Here is a 20,911-nt window from a genome sequence, read left to right on the forward strand (position 1 = left end):
AAAGAAAGAAAGAAAGAAAGAAAGAAAGAAAGGAAGGAAGGAAGAAAGAAAGAAAGAAAGAAAGAAAGAAAGAAAGAAAGAAAGAAAGAAAGAAAGAAGAAAAGAATGCTATCTTTAGTAGAGCAGCGCTGCACATCTTTAATCCCAGCAGCCAAGGCTGAAGCAGGTGGATCTCTATGAGTTTGAGGTCAGCCTGGTCTGTAGAGTGAGTTCCAGGATAGCTAGAGCTACACAGAGAAACCTGTCTTGGGGAGGGGAACGGAATGTCATCTTTAAAAGCAGTAAGGTGAAACATCCTTTTCTGCTGCGAACTACCGTACAACAGCCGCATGGCAGGCTCAGAGAAGCTTATACTGAGGAAAGTGCTCTAGCTGGAAGAAATACGAAGATAAATGGACTATTATCACTGTTCACACCTTCCCAACTTCTCAGCTCTAAGATGAATGGCTACAAATGCCACAAAAGAAAAAACAGTTAACTTGTGCCTCCTACAGTAGAGCACAGCACCACCTACACCATCTAACCACAGTCTCTAATCCAACTATTCCAGTCCCATTAAATTCAGGGGACTGGGGCCACACCTGAGTGACTAGACTGCAGTGATATGATCAGCACAGCCAGAATATGGAAACTGCAGAACAAATAACCCAGTTTCCTTAGTAAAAATCCCAGAGGAGAACAACAACAAAAAGATAGCCATGGGACTTATAGATTAAAATAATAAAAATAAAAAACAGGCAGAACCACACCATTACATAGAGTTGGACAAGATACTCAAGGATATACTAGGTCATAAGGCAGTAACCTCAAAGATCCTAACACTTAAGACCTGACTAAAACTGGCTTTTACTTCACATTAAATGGGACTGCTCACCAGTCAGCACAGAAAGAGACCAAGGTCTGGACAAGAACTCACCTATGGGCTTGGGCAACTTAAGGTATTTTAAAAGTTTAAAAGATACCTGTGCATTCTGACACAGAATGAAGCAGAACAGCTTAATTTAAAATGTATGGGAAGGGTGAGAAGTCCTGACATTCTAAGAGCGCAGAGTAGGAGTCCCAGCCCACACAGCAACCCTACCAATGACACTTCCTAGCAAACCTCAGGCAATGGGACATCAAGGAACTGGCATTGATCAAGAAACAAAGGCACTAGTTTGGGCAACTCCTAGATAGTCCAAATGCTTTAAAATTTCAATAAAAATAACAGTATCTTATTTCCTAATTTCAATGCTCTGCTACAACAGTTCAGCTATGGGTTTTACATACTAATTTATTCTTTGAGATTTGTTTCCCAGTGAAAAGAACTGGACCTAGGGCCTCACCTGTGAAAGGTATGCACTTCACCACTGACCAGCCTGAGATTTCTTAAAACTCACCCTCATCTTCTGTACTTACTACATACCTCAAACGGTTGCTTTTTAAAAATAAATAACAATTAAGTAGTAATTAAAGCGATGTATTATTCCTTTTAGTCTCCTTTTCCACAGTTTTGGGCAGTTCTTTAGAGCCCACAGGAGGCAGGGCTGCAGCTGGCTTCCTGCCTATCACCTGGCCCTTCCATCTTAGTAGCCTCATCATCTTCAAACGTGGGGACAGTGTTTGAAGCTCAACTGTACTGTGCATTTATTAATAAGGGTCCCATAGCGCTGTAGAAGTCAGCCTTTATAGATCATGTGGATTTTAACTTTTATGGACACCATCTAACAAGTGGAGGGCAGAATAAGCATAAAGAAATTCCATTTCAATAAAACAAAAAAAATCATGCAAACTTTTAAAATCGTAACTTTAGCTTTACTTTTTAAAAGGCACCTGGAGAAATAAATAAAACAAAACAAATTCATAACTAAGACTCATTCATAGTACAAAATAAGTAAAAAGAAGATCTATTAGGTAGTTCGATTTGGTTTGGCTTCGCATACTGAATCTTTGTCTACTAAAACAAACATCATTAGAAACTAAGGAGAAATGGGATTTTTTTTGCTGCATGTATAATCAACTAATTTCTGCTAGTAGGTTATAAAGTACTCAGAAATAGTATTAACTAGATAAAGCATGTTCATTTTACATTGAAATAAGCCATGAGCAATAGATTTTATTTAGACAGCTTCACTACAATAAAGCAAGTTACTAACAAGCCTTTTAAATAAAGTTTCTAAGTGCCAAAAAACGTATAATTGAAAACTACTACTTCAAACAGAATATACTTACTGATCTTTTACTTAACTAGCATTTATTTACAAGGCTTCTAAATACAAACTGTTTCATGTTATTTTTTCCTTTTCTGCATTCTTCTGCAAGGCAAAGCTGACTTTAATTCTTTGTAATGTATGAATAGCATAGAGATAAGGCACTTAGGAACTTTTATAGTTACTTGTTTTGTTTCTTTCAGTTTACTTACTTTGTAATACGGTCAATGTTGGCAATTTGCTTCTGATTCCTTATAATTTCAATGGCTGCCCAAAGATGCTGGATAGCTTTTGTATCCGCCTGTCGTCTTTTTGTTAAACGTGCCATGACCTGTTTACTTCTTTAGCTGTAGTAATATACAAAAACATAAGGCAGAAACATGGGTTACAGAATGAATTTCAACATCAGGAGCAACAGTCACAGCACCACTTGACTCTGTCACACTAGAGAGGTGTAGGCTGCTGCTTTCCATTCTCTACCTCCATTCATTAAGTGCGCTATTTACCAGAAGCACCCATTCACTGGTTTCCTCTTAGAGAATGATGTTCTAATCCAAATTCAAAAGGTCTTTCCAAGACGCCAACTTTAAACCAATGTCAAAAAAAGACTTAATATAATTCTAAAACACATAAATACTACAAGATAAAATTTCAGTTTTAGGTATTACACTGTGTAAAATCTGAACAATACAAAATGAAATTTACATGTCCTAATTGTTCGGTATTTCATGTTTTTTGCTGATGAGAACTTTAGAGATCCCACTGTTATATACAAATGGAAACGTCAGATGTGGCAATGGCAAGTGGGGCTGCACACCTGCAAATTCCAGCACTCCGCAGGTAGAGCAGGAGGATCAATGCAAGTTCAAGTCAACCTGATCTACACAGCGTCTTCTATATGAGTCAGAACTGCATAGCAAGACCTTGTCTCAAGAAACAAACCATGAACAGAAAGCCAAGATGTCCTGGCGTAAAACACAAAAAGCCAAGGGCTAGGACACCAGACTGCAAATTATCAGTAATGATCCAGCTGCCAGAATAGGAGTTCATTTCAGAGTGAATAATCACATTATTAGGAGATAACATTATTATTTTATTCAAATTTTAGTATTCTGTATGGGCTGAAGGAAACAGCTGTCAAGCTTCCAGACACCCTTTCAGCTGTCTCCTGGCAAGGGAAAAAAAAAAACATGGTGACAGTCCCGTGTCTGGTGGGTGGCAGTATTAAAGAAGGCCCACTGAATCTTTATTTCATGTTCATGGAGAGTCCACTTGGGGATCCAACAAAACATACAACCCACACATCAGTGTGATAGGCCCTTAAGTGCAAAGCAGGAAGGCAAGCATTGGGCGATCTCCAGCTGGCTACTCCCTTCAAGGAGATGGCACGTGGGGAACTCTAACACTTAGTGTACTCCCTGACTGGCCACAGAACTTGCTGGGATTTCATTTCTCTTCCTCTACCCACTTGGCCTCCTTTCTCTCGCCAACCTGAGACTTGCAGCTGCCACTAGGGTTCATCTTAACAAGACTCACTAGGGAGCCTGAGGCCAGCCAGACCTTGGATATGGTGACTTCCAGCATTATCCAGCCAGCAGGGAGTGAGCACACTGTGGGAGGGCTGAAGGTATTTCTGGAGGGCCTACTTTCCCCAGGGCTACTACGAAAACAATGCTAGGCTGGGGAGATGACTCTGTGGTTTAGCACTCTTGATGCACATTAAAGACCCGAGTTCAAATTCTCAACACCCAGGTAAAAAGCAGGTGTAGCCCTGTGAGTCTGAGACCCTAGCACTCAGCAGGAGGTAGGAGGACAGAGGAAGGAGATGGCTGGGGCTTGCTGGCCTCAGTAAGAGACTGCTTCGAGGAATAAGGCAGAGAGTGAGAATAGAACACCTGTCGCCCTGAAGCCTCCCAGCACGTTTCCAACACACACACACACACACACACACACACACACACACACACACACGGATGTACACACACACATACACACGGATGTACACACACACACACACACGGATGTACACACACACACACACATACACACGGATGTACACACACACACATACACACAGATGTACACACACACACGGATGTACACACACACACAGATGTATACACACACACACGGATGTACACACACACACGGATGTACACATACACACGGATGTACATACACACACGGATGTACACACACACATACACACGGATGTACACACACACATACACTCGGATGTACACACACACATACACACACATACATAGGATGTACACACACACATACACACGGATGTACACACACACACATACACTCGGATGTACACACACATACACACACACATACACACGGATGTACACACACACGGATGAACACACACACATACACACGGATGTACACACACACATACACTCGGATGTACACACACACACATACACACGGATGTACACACACACATACACACGGATGTACACACACACACACACACACACACTCAAAAACAAAATCTGTGGGTCAAGTTTTAAAGGAAAATCACTTGGTTCTGGATAAACTTAGCCGTGTGACTCAATGATGATAAAACATGGTTTGTGATGTTTCTTTCAGTTGCAGCACGCACAGATAGCTGTTTTCAAGGTTCTCAGGCATGCCAGCTCAAGAACGTAACGAGCCTCGGGCAGAAACTGCCAGAGCCGCAGAGAGATGCAACAGCACCGCTCAGCCCAGTACTACTGTGTCCTCCAGACACAGGAGCACAATCCAACCATCCTAGCTAGAGTGACCAGAGTTTGCCCTGTTCATACTGCTGTAGTAGGCAGGAGATACTTAAAATGTAGTGAATGGCAATCCCTGCCAGAAAACAGAATTGACAGAGGACATCTAATGTGCAAAGTGTAAGGTCATATAGAACAAACATACAAATGGTCTAGAATCTCCTGAGAGATTTAAAAAAGCGTCATGCTGCTTCTAAGCTAAGCAAAATTTAGGCAGAAATAAGTGAAAAAATGCAAAAAAATAATAAATATGAGAAAATATAAACAACAATGTTTCTCTTAATTTATTTTAAAAATTGTTTAAAGCAAAAAGAAAAATAAAAGATGTCATTATGCTTATAATCTATTCAGTAGTAAGGTATATTATGACCATAATGCAGAGGACGGGAAGGAGAATAAACGCGAGACAGCACCATACCAGACGGAGTGGGATTCAGGTAAAATCAGGAGGCAAGTATTCTATACAAGAAAAGAAGAATACAAGCAGATATAGTTAACACACAATCCATCTGCAAATTATTCTTTCTGAAAATACATGGTATGCGTTGTGCAGTTCTGTACTCCCAGCTACGCAGAGGCTGTAGCAGGAACACTGGAAGTTTAAGGACTGTCTAGACCACAGACTTCCACGGCAGCCAGGCAACCTAGAGTGACGCTGTCTCAATAGTTAATTGAAAATAATTTATCAGATATATAGGATATTTTAATAAAAAAATTGAACTTTTGAGAATACTAAAATAAATATAATTATTACATAAGTATAATTATAAATATAATGGGAACTAAGCAGCAGAAATGCTTAAAGTGATAGCATACATTCCTAGAAATTATTAAAATCAAGACTAAAAAGTAAAGCAAGCTACACCTCAGGAAAGCAGATGCAGAGATAAAATCAAGGACTTCTTAGAGCTTTGTGAGCCATGTGACAGACAGCAGATGTGCTGCCACTCAAATTACACCAGGTCTGGGAACGACCCCCCCGGTATGGGAGTCAAAGTGGAACCCTGCCAATGGAGTGAAGGGAAGTGTGTGGCACATCTTGAAAGTACCAAAACAATTCAGCCTATTAAGACAAATATTTCATTCAAGTACAACTATTCAATTATTTCTGAGTAAAGAGGAATCTCAAAAGCTAATATAGTAGTGGAACTAAACCCAGACTTCACAAATCCTCAGCAAGCCCTACTGTTGAGCTACAGCCCCACCCCTCAAGAGCCGCTTTCTTAGGCTCTGTGTTGACTCATCTCACACACACTTTATGTGTTCTGTCTGTATACTAGCCATTCTTGCACTGTGGGGAAACAGCAATAGGCAGACAAGACAAAAACTCTAATCCAGTAAGTACCATTAATAACATGGCTTGATACAAGAAAGGAATGACAACTGGGCATTAGTCAACAAAAAGAAAACATCTTTGGACTCCAGTTTCTTAGGCGCCACACAAAAACTAGTGGATGTGGGAAAACCAAATTCTGCAACCCACTCCTCTCTGAGTGGGGTCACTAGGTCCTGTCCCTAGCCCCAAGCCTCTCTGAGTAAGGATCAGTAGGTCTCCATCCCCAGCCTCTCTGAGTAGGATCACTTGATCCCATAATTATCTTTAGTGTACTAATGGTAATCTGTTCAAACATTGCTTACAAAATACATCATTCATTAACTATAAATTCCTCAAGATAATTCTTTAATTCAACTAAGAAAGAAATTGTCTCATTTATTTTTATATCTAATGTTTTTCTAGATGCCTAGCAGATTGGCAAATATGCTAATCTTTCCATATATTAAATTCAACTTTTCCAGCTATGCTATGAGACCCTAGAGTAGGCCTTCATTTCAGAACGACAGGTCAGTGGATGTGTAAAATCACCATGACAGTCTTTCCAATACACATGAGGAATGCAATACATTCCTTTCAGTAAAAGCTACATGGGAAACAATTTCCAAGAGGCCTGTAGTTTAAAAGTAAGCAAAACATTTCAAGTAATTTTAATAAACCCCCAGCTGATGATGATATTGTCCTTAGAAATCCAGATTTACCACAATTCCCAGTCTATAGGTATACTCCCGTCTCATCACAGCACTACACAAAAAGAACACAGCAAGCCAGGAAAAACTTAATAAGAAGCAAAATTAAATAACGCATCATTTGATGGCAAATGCATATGTATGAGGCTGCGCTGTAATGAGTAATAAAGCAGACCATGAGAGAGACAGCATGGATGGGGGCAGATAAAAGATGAAAGACCACAGTCAGCCTCTGCAGTGAAGGACCTCTTATTTACTTCTAGTATAGGTTTATGTGTGAGGGTTTTGTTTTGTTTTATTGCATAAAATAAATATTCAAATATGTATATACCAGATATTACATTCAAAAATATATTACTTTAAAAAGTCATATTGCTTCCATGGTTTACACTGAATAAATATATGAAACATCCTTATCTATTAGTGATTTCACTTTATGATTATTCTCACCATCCTTCAATTTCTATATTAACTTTTGGTGAGGGTTTTTGTTGCTGTTGTTTAGGGGACAGGGTCTTACTCAGGAAGGCCTTGAACTCACTATATAGCCAAGTATGAAGTTAAACTTCTAAATCTCCTACTTCCACCTCCTTATTCCTGGGATTATAGGTGCACAACACTATCCCCAGCTTTAGTGCTTTTGTGTATTGTTATTCATAAAATACTTTTCTCCTCTTTACATTTTAATAAGCATTAATGGAACGAAGAAATCTAGACATACTTTTTTTTATAGTTACTGTTTTAGTAAGTACTTCTACATCCAGATCAGAAAAATTTTAAATACTTTTGGGGAAGTTTAAGGTTGCTAACAGATTTCCCATATACTGCCTGTCCCCACGCAGGCACAACTGCCATCAACACCTTACCAGGGCAGTGACACTTACTATAATCAATGGACCTATACTGACAATACTGCCAAACTAAGTACATAGTTTAAGGTTTTGTGCACTCTAAAAGTCTTGGCATATGTTCAATAATAAACAATCAAGATTGTGACATCACACACTATAATTTTGCTACCTTAAAAAGTTCTCTGTGCTTCACCTATTACTGTCTCCTGCCCTTTAACCTTTGATGTTCCCACAATTTTGCCTCTTCCAGAATGACATGCGGTTGGAATCACGCAGCCTTCTTTTCATAGCTGGAGAGCTTCTGCCAACACTAAATACTATTCCAGTGGCTATATTAGTTACCCATTCACCTATTAAAGGCTGCCATGAATGCATAGAAGTTTCATAACCTATGAAAAAGCTGCTACAAAAATCTACATACAGATTTTTGTATGCTGATCAATTTTGGCTCATTTGAGTAAACAGCAAAGGGTATGAAGGCTGAATTGTATATAAAAAGTATTTTTAGCTTTGTTAGTTTTGTAAAACATCAAAAGCTCTGCTCAATTGTCCTCCAAAGCAGAAGGATATCCATACTTGCATTCTCCCCAGCTAGGAATAAAGCTCCTGCTGCCTCACAAACCTCCTGGCAGTCAGCATCAGTACTGTGAATTTAGATAGTAGGCATGTAGTGATTGCTGATGTTTTGATTTTGTTTCCTAATAGTATTTGTTGGACATCTGTCATTTTTCTTATGTTTGTTACCTTTTGGTTGCCTTCTTAACTGGATTTTCTTTCTTTTATAAAAAATGATTTATTTTTATTTTGTGTGCATTGGTGTTTTGCATGCATGTATGTCTGTGTGAGAGTGTTGGATCCTGGAGTTACAAACAGTTGTGAGCTGGAAATTGAACCCAGGTCCTCTAAAAGTCAGTGCTCCCAACCACTGAACCATCTCTCCAGCCCCCTTAACTGGGCTTTCTTATTGTAGACTTTATGTATTATTTTTGTATTACAGTATCTGATGGGTGCAGATACATGTGCAAGCCAAAAAACAACCTGGGGTACCAGTCCTCAAGAGCATTGTCCACCTTGAGAAAGTATCTCTCACTAACTTGGAACTCACCCAGATTAGGCTGGCTGGCCAGTGAGTCCCAGAGACCACTTGTCTCCATCTCCCCAGCACTGGGATTATAAGCACATGCCACCACAGCTGGAGTCAGTCTGGGGATCAAACTCACATTCTAGAACACTTACTTATGACTAGGCTACCTACCCAGCCCTTTGCATATGTGAGGCATCAAAGGCATCTTTTGAAAACATTTTCTCAGTGTCTGTAGCATATGTTCTTATTCTCTATACAATATGTCTCTCACTGACAAACATATGGCAATCTAAAGTCCTCTTTATTCTCTTTTCATTGGCAGTGTCTTTGGTGTTGTAGCTACAGTGGTACCAACAGAACAGGATCATGGACGTTCTTTTGTCTCGCAAAGTTTAGCAATTCTACATTTGGCATTGAGAATTATGATCCATTTGCAATTAGTTTCCAGTAATGTCATTTAAATTCACCTTTATAATCAAATGTTCATTCTATTGCAGCATGGCCTTGACTCCTTGGCTGATGTTCAGGTCTGTTTCTTAGTTCTCTATGCTATTCCATCGTCAGTTCTTTCTACATCATACTGATTGCAACATCTTCATACTAAGATTCAGGTTGGCAACTATCAGCATTTTTCACTTTGATCTTCTAGATCGTCTGCCTTTCCTCCTCAATTTCAGAATGAGTTTGTTGGGATCCATGTACTAAGTGGCTCAGTTTTGACTGATGCACCAAAACTACAGCTCAAACAGAGGTGACATTAGTCTTCCTAGCCATGAGTTATCTTTACATTGATTATCTAACACCAGAGTTCTGTAGTCTTCATCATATAGACCTTGAACATATATTGTTAGATTTCTATCTAAACATTTCATTTTGTGCATGTTAATGTAAACTGCAATGTTTTATCTCAAATTATATTGTCCATTGCTGATACATAAGGAATTTTTATACATTAATCGTATATCTTGACCTTACCAGGACATTTCCTCTATGGCTTCTTTTAAGATATTTTGATGTGTTCTATGCTTGAAGCACATTACTTGGTATGGGTCTTGTGACATTATCCCTATTACTGTTCCTTGTACTTCAGTGTCTTGACATGGCAAAATTCTGCAGGAAGTATTGCCTCAAATACTGTTTCAAGTTCTTTTTCTTTCGTATATTGCCATCATACATAAATTACATCTTTTGGAGATGCCCACAGCTGCTGAATGTCCTATTACCATATTTTTCTTTTGCTTTTTCAGTTCAATAATTCTTCCATGTTCTCAAACTCAGAGATTATTTCCTTAGGACTGCCCATTACAGATAAACTCCTCAGAGTTATTCATTTCTACTACACTGCTTATCTCCAGCACTTTTTATTTTTTCTTAGGACGTTAGACTCTGCGTACATCATCCACTCATTATTGCATGCTGCCTACTTTTTGCCCTCAGCATTTTAACTGTAGTTATTAATAATGCACTATCTGATTATTATCCAATATTCTTATTACACTGACCCATGTTCTGATGTTTGCTCAGTCTCTTCAAACCTTTTGGAAAACCTTATGGTTTTTTGTTTATATGGAAAAATGGACATGATGTACTGAACAAATGGAACCATGGGGACAGGCCTTTAATCATGTAGTTGAGGACGTGGGGCAGAGTTCTTTCAATCCGATGACATCACAGCAGCCTTTAAGTAAGTCTCTGACTGGACTGTCAGTGTCACCAGCACTTTGGGGTTTCTCCCCTCGCATGACACAGGTTGTGAGAAGGAACTGAAGCTGGCCATTTCTTCCCCCAGCTTGGCTCACACAAATGAGCCTCAATTCCACAGACAGATCTTACTAAGAATGGAGCACTCTGCTGAACAATGGTGGCGCACGCCTTTAATCCCAGCACTTGGGAGGCAGAGGCAGGTGGATCTCTGAGAGTTCAAAGTCAGCCTGGTCTACAGAGCAAGTTCCAGGACAGCCAGGGCTACACTGAGAAAGTCTGTCTCAAAAAACAAAACAAAACAAAACAAAAAATAAAAAGAATGAAGCACTCTGGAACATCTGATAACCTCTTTCCTCCTGCCTGACCCTACCCAAAGCACAGGGCATTTCTCTGATACTCACTGTGAGATCCTGGCTAAGGTAAAATTCAGACACATAAGGAAGCCATTTTCTGAGTTTCCCCCCAGTCTTCCTCTCTCCTTGTTGCCCAGACTGACAGTCAGTCCTGCCCATAGGCTTCAGCTCTAGGCAGCCGTGGCTCTTTCTGCCAGCCGATCTCAATTTTCTATGGAGTAGTTTGCCCCTCGTGGCTGCACTTCTTTGAAAGATCAAGAAAAGATTGATTTCTCTTACTTTTGCTTTTCCTCATCTTTTTAAACTTGTTATCAACATAGAATGATGCCAATGCCAACTGGAAACAGTGGAATTTCTTTCTGAAAATGATTGTAAATGTGATAATATGATGTTTTAACAAAGACGAAGCCAAATGAATTAGCATGGCTAGCTGAAAATTTTCTCTGTTCTATAACAAAATATGATATTTCTAAATATATATTAAATTGTTAGGAATACTAGAATTAGTTTCTTGACTTTGTTTAGCCTGTTGTTAATGCCTCACAATTGTCATTATTAAAACTTGTATGCAAGTTACATATATGAAATTATAAACACACTGTCGAATCCTACATAATTATCTTACATGTACTACCTGTCCAAAAATATCAGTTTTGAATTTCTTATTTAATTTAGTCTTGGGGTTTTCTGAAATGGGGGTCTTGTTTTACAGCCCCGGGTGGCCTAGAATCTGTGGTCCTCCTGCCTCAGCCTCCCACATGGACTGCTTTAGCACACCTGCTTTAAGTTTTCATTATGTCGCTGATCAGCCTTACCATGAACTAGATAGCATAAATGACTCCTGGGTGAGCACTCCTCCCTGGGTAATTAATTTTGATATGTTACAATGAGCCTGCGGCTGCCAGGAGCGAGGTGCGAGGGGATGGAGAGCTTCTGCTTAGTGAGTTGTGGGTTGGGTGGTGAGGACAACTGCACAGCACTACAAATGCATTTACACTGATCTATGTACTAAATGGTTAAGATGGCAAACAAGACAAAGAAAGCATAAACTTAATTCATAATGATAATAAAGATTTATTACTAGGTCTTAAAAGGGGTAAATCTCAAATACTCCACTAACAACCTCCAAAACGATCAGATGGCATCATTCCATGTGTGTGGGCAGCTGGTGTGGAAGGACACAAAGAACACAGAGTGGATGCCTTGCTGCTTCTTTGCCTGCACTTTAGATTGAAAACTACATCAACACTAAGCAATGTGTGGACCAAGGGTCCTGACAACAAAAGAAGCCATACAAGTCTTCCAAAGTTGTTTGTTTTTAATATCTCACTTTTTAACTCTGCTAGTTTGAGTCTGTTTTCCACACTGCCAGCACAACAGCACGGCTAATTCAGTCTTCGTTCATTGTTCTGGTCCAAGCAGAGGGCCTGTACCTACAGACTGTTTCTGGTAGGAGAGCTCCTTGGCAGTGCTAAGCATGACTGGATAACCATGAGTTGAGTGAACTAGTAGCCCCACATACGCATGTGAAGTCTCTCTCTTCCTATAAACCCACCAGTATTTAACCCACCAAGGGCCCAACTCTGAGGATTTTACCCACAAGCTCCACTTCTTTTTTTTTTAATTTATTTATTACGTATACAATATTCTGTCTTTGTGCATACCTGCAGGCCAGAAGAGGGCACCAGACCTCATTAGAGATGGTTGTGAGCCACCATGTGGATGCTGGGAATTGAACTCAGGACCTTTGGAAGAGCAGGCAATGCTCTTAACCTCTGAGCCATCTCTCCAGCCCCACAAGTTCCACTTCTAAAGAATTAAGTTTCTCCCTTTTAAAGATAAGTATCAAGTTCCAAAATGAGTTTCATAGGATAAAATCATTTTCTGATATCAGATTGCAGCAACTTGTATGTCCAAAGGATGTGTCCAGACTAAGACTAATTTGTAAAATAAAATGACAAGTTAGAAAACTGACAATCTTTTCTTTTTCAAAACAGATTTGGTGAGCTATAGACACATAAACCATTGAACTCACAAATGTGAAATGGACAGCATAGTAGGGCAGGGTGAATGTAACAAAGGTATTTCACAAGTGTGTGTCTTCCGCATCTGTTTCGCTTGTTTCCCCAGTCCATCTTACGGGATGCATCAGATCTTCAGTTCTTTTCATACCTGCCCCACACTCCTCTGAACAAAGGTGTTACACTTTGTTCATCCATCCAGCTATTGATGGACACAGGAGGTCCCTAACATCTAGCTGACATCAACACTGGCAGATAAGTGTGTGCTTTCAATTCCTTTGGGCATGTGCCCAGAAGAGAAACTAAATCACACAGTAAATCTGTTTAACCTGTGCAGCAATCAGAAGATGGCTTTCTATAGCAGCTGAACCACTACACCCTGATCAGCAAGGTAAGCAGTGCAATTTCTCCACATCTTTACAAATATGGGTTTTTTTTCTTCTTATTTTTAGATTACAGCCATTTTGGTAGGTACAAATAGTCCATCACTATGGTTGTATTTATCAGTTTACATAATGACTGGTGATGTTGAACAGCTTTTCATATTTTGTTGGATTTTTGCTATTCATTTTTTTTGGTAGAAATATCCTTCAAACCCTTTGTCCATTTTAACTATTTAGTTGGTGCATGGGGAGCATTATATATTCCAGGTATCAACCCATCTTCAAAGGTTCAAGTTTTACAGTTTCATCCTTTCTACATGCTGCCTTTACCATTTATGTTTATCCATCATGATTTTCTCTCTTTCTCTCTTTCCTCCTCCCTCCTCTAAGACAGGCTCTTAGTATGTAGCCCAGGCTTGGCCTTAGGATTTTTCAATCTTCCTGCCTCAACTCTCCATGTGCTGGAATTACGGGCATGCTCTTTTTTTTTTAAGTAATGTCCTTTAATACACAGAAATATTTTGATTTTTGCTGAATCAGAATTTATTTCTTTAGTTGGTCATGTTTTGGTGTCTTATCTAAGACTTTTCTAAATAGTCAAAAGAAAAAAATTAATTTATCAATTCTCAAGAGTTTTCATATTCTGTCTCTTTTATTAAGGTCATTGGCTCATTTCGCATTAGATTTTCAACTTCTTTTAAAGTGTGGTCATCAAGAAACACCTGCTAATAAGACTATTTTTTCATAACTGAGTAGACTTGGCATCCTTGTCCATGGATGTGTAGGACAGCTACTCTAGACTGGCTGTCAAGGTTGCTACAGTGATCAACAGTGATATTCACCCCACAGTTCTACCTGTCTCAAGCATCAATAGGACTACAGTTCCCTACTACTGCAGTGAAACTGTGTCATGTGTTGTACATTAGTGAGGTCGTGTGGGCTGGATTAGATGAGGTCAACTGTCCCAGATTAGGAGAGACCACATGGGCTAGATTAGGCAAAGGGAAGTAAAAGTGATTTATGCCACTTCCACTTATAAAGATTTAAGATTCTCATATAAGTTTTCATTATACCATAATGCCATGCATGGGTGAGGGTGAGGTCTCTGACGGTAGCTGCATGCTCGTCCTACACGTCAGAGAGGACAGAGCACAGCAGAGCTGAAGCTGAACTGTGACATCTAATATGTGCACGAATCACTGCGGGAAGCCACTGATTTCCGAAGTTGCTTATGAAAACTGTCATAAAATGTTAAAGAAATGTGTCCCTTATTCTGAATATTTGGGGCCAAATGCATTTCAGATGTTTTCAGATTAGGGGAGATCCGCATTTACATAATCATGAGATATCTCAGGATGGGCTCAATTCCAAGCATGAAATCCAGGAAGGTTTCATGCACACTTTAAAAGCACCCCAAAGGTAATCTTCTACGATATTTTTAGTATGTCGCTTTTGACTTTAGCTCATTACATAAAGGCAGGAGTGGTGTTTCTTGTCCACTGGTGGCTTAAGAATGCTGTGTGCTGTGTGAGCTGGTAACTGAGAGATGGGGAAGTGTATGTGGAAAAGAACTCAGCATGTCGGAGGCACAGAAAGGCTGGAAGAGATGCAGTGAAGAAAAGCAGAATGGAAACAGGAAGACGCAGACTGAGACTAGATAAACCTGAGCTAAACAGCAAGCAGTTTGATTTCAATGCCTAGGAACTGGAAGCTGTCACACTGGGCTGGCCAGCGGGCCAGGGAAGGACAATAGAATACAGAGCGTGAATCGTTGGCAGTCCTTTCTAACACCAAAATCTAGACGCCTGGATTCATGCTCTGGCACGAGACCGAAAAATCCAAATGATTTCCTACCTGGAAAACCAAATGGCTCCAGAGAAAGGACCTTCAGACACTGATATCTGAAGGAAGCTAAGGAAAATACCACCAGGTACCTGACACCCCTATAATGCCCCTACACAAGACCTGTAGTTAGCTCACTAGTGCCTCTGCATTAAGTATGGAAAGGCACCAAGCATCATTAGATGTTCAGACGTAGCTTCTCAACAAGAAAGAGGTCACATCAAGCAAAACAAATGGAAGCAGGACTCAAATCAGAAAATACTAGTAAAGACTTTCAGACTATAAACTTAGTATCACCCAAAAATAAGAAACAGAATTGTATCTGTGAGTTGTAAATAGGATAACGCAAACAAAATACTAATGAAATGTTAAGATAATGCTGAGTTTGGGGCTAGAGAAACCAGCTGCTCTTCCGGGAGGTCCTGAGTTCAATTCCCAGCAACCACATGGTGGCTCACAGCCATTTACAGTGAGATCTGATGCCCTCTTCTGACATGCAGATATACATGCAGATAGAACACTCATAAACGTAAAACAAATCTTTTTTAAAATATTTATTTATTAGGAATACAATATTCTGTCTGTGTGTCTTCCTGCAGGCCAGAAGAGGGCATCAGACCTCATTCCAGATGGTTGTGGGCCACCATGTGGTTGCTGGGAATTGAACTCAGGACCTTTGGAAGAGCAGGCAATACTCTTAGCCGCTGAGCCATCTCTCCAGCCCAAACGAATAAATCTTTAAAATCTGATTTTAAGTGGTTTAGTGTTAAAGTTGATGTAGTTGTCAAATGAATTTTAACAAATGTACAATAAGAACGAAAAAAGAAACTGTGGTATAGTTTCTCAATAACAAAGAGTTTCAAAAGAAGAGGGGAAAATGGAGAGAAAAGCCCCTAGAAGTAGGGCAAGCATAGCACTGAGGCACAGCATGTGGGAAGAACAGGCAATATCCCAAGTCAGAGGTGCAAGCAGGAAGGGCAGGCTTCCAGGGGGTACAGATCAGGCAAGTGGGTCCAGAGGACTGGCACCTCACTTCCCAGCGCCTGCCTCCTGACTGAGGAGAAGCTGTGTTCTAAGTTACCCAAACAATCAATTGGAGGACAAAAGACCTATCCAGTCATTCAGATACCCCACAACGTTATGACCTATGTAATCTTTCTCAGGAAGTAACAAAGCTAAGCTGTAAACCATGAAAAAGGAAAGCCTGAGATCCTGTTGTCCAGGAAAGAGGTCTCAGCAGGGGAAAGCAGCTCTAGGAGTAGACCTGGGAAATTCCCCATCCCCAACAGAGCAAGAGCAACAGTACCAGAAAGTAGAAAGTCGGTTCCCTTAGACTCATTAGACAAATTCTGATACCAATAAACATACAAACAGCTTAGAAAGAAAATACAAGACCTATGACAAAAATCCTAAATAAAATTTTGTCAAACACAAACTACAATTAAAAAAGGAGATTTTATTCTAGAAATGTAGTGATGTTTGATATTAGAAAATCTAACAGGATATCAGAATACTATGAAAATATTATCATTTTTATAGATTCTAAAAAGTACCAGAATGGTGAGCCACCAGCACCATAAACAAAGCATAAAATCTAAAAGTTTTTTTTTTTTAAAGTAGCAAGGCAGAAACCTAGTCCAATGGAAACTCCCAGGAGTCCTCAAGGTGACCCTAGTGAAGACTCCTAGTAATGGGGAATATGGAACTTAAACCAGTCATCTTCTGTAACTGGGCAAGACTTCCAGTGGAGGGACTGGGACACCATCTCCACCATAAAACCTCTACCTACAATTAGTCCTTCCTACAAGATGAGCGGGGGTAAAAGTGGTGCAGAACTTGTAGGAGTGGCCAACTGAAGACTGGTCCAAACTGAACCCCATGACAGGGAGCCTACGCCAGACAAGAGCCAGGAACCAGAGTCAGGGTAGTCCAGAGGCGAAGGATGGAACCAAACATCCTATTTATATTCTGCTATACTTGTGGACAGGAGCATCATAAGATCATCAGAGAAGCTTCATGCAGAACCTGATAGAAGCAGATGCAGAGACCCACAGACAAACATGAGGCGGAGCTCAGGGAATTCTCGGAATAGGGCAAGGAAGGATTGTAGAAGTCAGAGGGGTCAAGGATACCACAAGGAAACCAACAGAACCAACTAACCAGGGCTCACAGGAATTCACAGAAACTCAACCAACAATCAGAAAGCCCGTATGGACCTGACCTGTCTTCTGCATGGAGTTACGATTGTGTAGCTTGGTGTTCCTGTGGGACTCCTAACAGTGAGAACAGGGACTGTCTCTGACTCTTTTGCCTGCTTTTAGGACCCTTTTCCTCCTACTGGGTTGCCTCATCCAGCCTAAATATGAGGGAATGTGCCAAGTTTTATTATAACTAGACATGCCATGTTACGGTGATATCCCTGGGTGCCCTGCCCTTTTCTGAAGGGAAAGCAGGAAGAGTGGATCTAGAAAAGAGGGGATGTTGTGGGAGAGACTGGGAGGGGAGGAGGGATGGGAAATCGAGATTGGGATGCAATATGTGAGAGAAAAAAATAAAAAGTATTTTTTAAAAATAAAAGAGAGAAAGGAAGGAAGGAAGAAGGAAGAGACAGAAAGAAGTAGCAATCAAGATGAAAGGCACGTAAGGCAAGCGTTAAATGGCAAGCTGAGTAAACAGATAAGCATTGCCATTTACATCACAAATGAAAACCTAAGATCACTAATATTTAATGAAACTACGTTTTCTTAAAGCCAAAAAAAAAAAAAAGAGGAGGAAGTAGAACAAGTAGAAGAGGAGAAGGAACCAAACATAAGGAAAGGCAGGAAACAGGAAAATCCTGAAAATGGGTTATAAACTTATGAAAAGATAATTTCTTTAACAATTAGGGAAATGCAATTTTAAAATATACTTAACGTATATCTCCAAGTATGAGGCTAGTGAAGCTGGTATCTGGTAATGTATTGTGGTCAGGACTGTAGATAAACAAGCTTTCTCCACATTAAAGATGGGAAAACAAAAACCACAATGTGAGTGAAGGGGCTGTGGCAATAAACCAGAAAAAATGCACATGCACCTACTCTGCCCCAACATTCTCACAGGTAAAAAACGTCTACACTGCCACTCATACTGCACTGGTTAAATGCGGTTTGGGGCAGCCAATAACAGAATAAAACCAGCTATTTTTAATTGCTACCATGAGAAGTTGCATCAAAATGCAATCTTTGCTATCTCACTTGATCAAAGCAATTATTAAAATTATCAACGTAACAAAGTACTTTCAAAAGATGATTGCTGAGTGTTAGGTGTGTCTCTCCTTCCTTTCTCTGACACTTTGCACCTACCTTTAAAAAAAACTAGCTATTAGCTGGGCTTGGTGCTGCACGCCTTTAATTCCTGACAAGCAGAAGCAGGAGGACCTGAGTTTGAGGCCAGCCTCGTCTACAGTGAGTCAGAACAGCCAGAGCTACACAATGAGACCCTATACTCACACATTCACTCACACACACACACACACACACACACACACACACACACACACAAACTGCTGTCTACTTTGGTTATTATTAACTTTAAAAATTAAACTACAGTAGTAGGGTTGGGAGATAGCTCAATTAATTGTTAAAGAGCTTGCCACACAAGCTTGAAGACCTGAATTTGAGTCTCAAAACCCACATAAAAGTCTGGGCACAGTGATACACACTTGTAATCCTAACACTGGGGACCTGAGGACAGGTGGTTCCCTAGCTCAAGCTAGCCAAAAGGCAAGCAGATTTCCGCAAATTCGAGGTCACCTAGTCTACAAAGTGAGTTCCTGGACTGACAGGGCTACACAGATAAACCTGTTTCAAAAACTAAAACAAAACAAAACAAAAAAAACAAAAAAAAAAAAAAAGAATGTCCACACATCAATATGTGCATGCATACAGGCAAACACACATTACTATAATTTCTAAGTATACAAAGGTGGAGAGATCTTTTGCGATGTAATAATTTTTGCTATATATGTTTTCTTATATTTTTAAATTTTATTTCTATTATTTTTAATTTTTTTTGTTTCTGTGTGGAGAATATGCACATGAATACAGGTATCCTCAGAGGCCAGAATAGGACATGGATGGGATGTCCTGGAGCTGAAGACAGAGAGGTACAGGCAGTTGTAAGCCACTAGTCACAAGTGCTCAGGACCCATCTTAGTCCTCTGGAAGTGTAGTCACTGAAAAAGCCATCTCTCCAACCCTTTGTAATATATTTTATATCTCATTGCTTTCTTCAAATTCCAAGACCTACATAGCAAATGTTCATAGTAACTTAACCTTAATAACAGAAACTAACAATAGTGTAAATAATTTTCAATTTAAAAATAAATGTAACACCAAACTCTCAGCGCTGGCACCAATATCAAGAAATCAGAATGACACAGTAAGCTCTGAAAGACATGTAAGAAAATCACCCCACATCACCCAAATCACTAACAGAACACCATTCCTGCCTGAACTCTAATTTAGCTCTTAAATAATCTTTTGCACAGAATCAAAATCTTGAGCTTTATGAGAATTCAACCTAAACCATCAGAAATGCATGCTGCCTCTCAGGTACATAGGATCTACTAGTCTGCTTCCAAATTGACAGTTTCTGATCTGAAAATAGGCAGGTATGTTTTTTGTTTTGTTTTGCTTATTAGGAGCTTTTAAGTTAAAGCAACAGCAATACTTATCATTAGAAATTAAGCTAGAAATCATTATGTTCAGCAAAGGAAGCCAGGCTCAAGATGACGAACACCTTGTATCGTATATGCAGAACCTAGTCCTAAAGCTCCATGTGGTGTAGATATTTAAATACTTGTTGTGTGCAGGTGACAAAGCTCAAAGGGTATGTGGGAAATAAGAGAGGGCAACAGACTACAAGTGATGAGACAGCAGAGAAGCCAGCTGAAGGTACCACACAGTCATAAGACCAGTGAGACAGCAGAGAAGCCAGCTGAAGGTACCACACAGTCATAAGACCAGTGAGACGGGGACAAGTGAGGACAAAGTATGGCACACCTGTAAGAAGAGGCCATGAAACCTATCGTTTTATTTGCTAACCTAAAAAAGTTGATAAAAAACAGAAATTAAACTAAAGCATGTAGTGCATATGCTAAAACTTAATCATAAAACAGAGCAATAAAACTTACTGTTAGCAATTTATAGGAACATGACTTGTGTAAATAAGACACTGAAGTATGTAATACTTGATTTAACCCAATTTAAACGTATGATGTTCTAAAAATTAAACTTTCCAAATAAATTATTTAAAAATTAAACAATTCAGCCAGGTGGTGGCAGCACTCGCCTCTAATCCCAGCACTTGTGAGGCAGAGGCAGCAGAGGCAAGGGATCTTTGTTCTACATGAGTTCCAGGACACTCTGGGCTCCATGGTACTGGGAATATCCATACCTGCTTACAAATATATACTGTTAATAACCAAGACTGTCCCAAACAAGAGTTTTCAGCCAAAGCCTGAATTTCAGAGGGGCTTCCTGTGCCCACCCTGGGGTTTCAAGATGGGAGTTGTCTGAGGTCATATAATTCTTAGAAGTGGAGCAGCATCAGAGTCAGGTAAGAGTCTGGTAATTTTACAGAACATAAGCATGGTGGAGATCAGTTATGGGTAATAAAATAATATGCTGAATAATCAGACTTTAACAGTAT

At 39.8% G+C, this 20,911-nt stretch overlaps 1 protein-coding gene across 10 annotated transcripts in view; it reads right to left on the bottom strand.

The window, feature by feature from the left end:
- Nucleotides 1–20,911, bottom strand: part of Zmynd11 (zinc finger MYND-type containing 11) — an 89,125-nt gene that overhangs the window by 51,720 nt on the left and 16,494 nt on the right. For all 10 annotated transcript variants that reach the window (XM_026788405.1, XM_026788406.1, XM_026788408.1 and 7 more), the window contains exon 2: nt 2,402–2,536. In XM_026788405.1, coding sequence (XP_026644206.1) covers nt 2,402–2,517 — 116 coding nt within the window. In that variant the 5' untranslated portion in view covers nt 2,518–2,536. The remainder of the gene's footprint in view (nt 1–2,401; nt 2,537–20,911) is intronic.

This window comes from Microtus ochrogaster, unplaced genomic scaffold (genome assembly GCF_000317375.1).
Source record: "Microtus ochrogaster isolate Prairie Vole_2 unplaced genomic scaffold, MicOch1.0 UNK2, whole genome shotgun sequence".
In the NCBI taxonomy this organism is placed as follows: Eukaryota; Metazoa; Chordata; class Mammalia; order Rodentia; family Cricetidae; genus Microtus; species Microtus ochrogaster.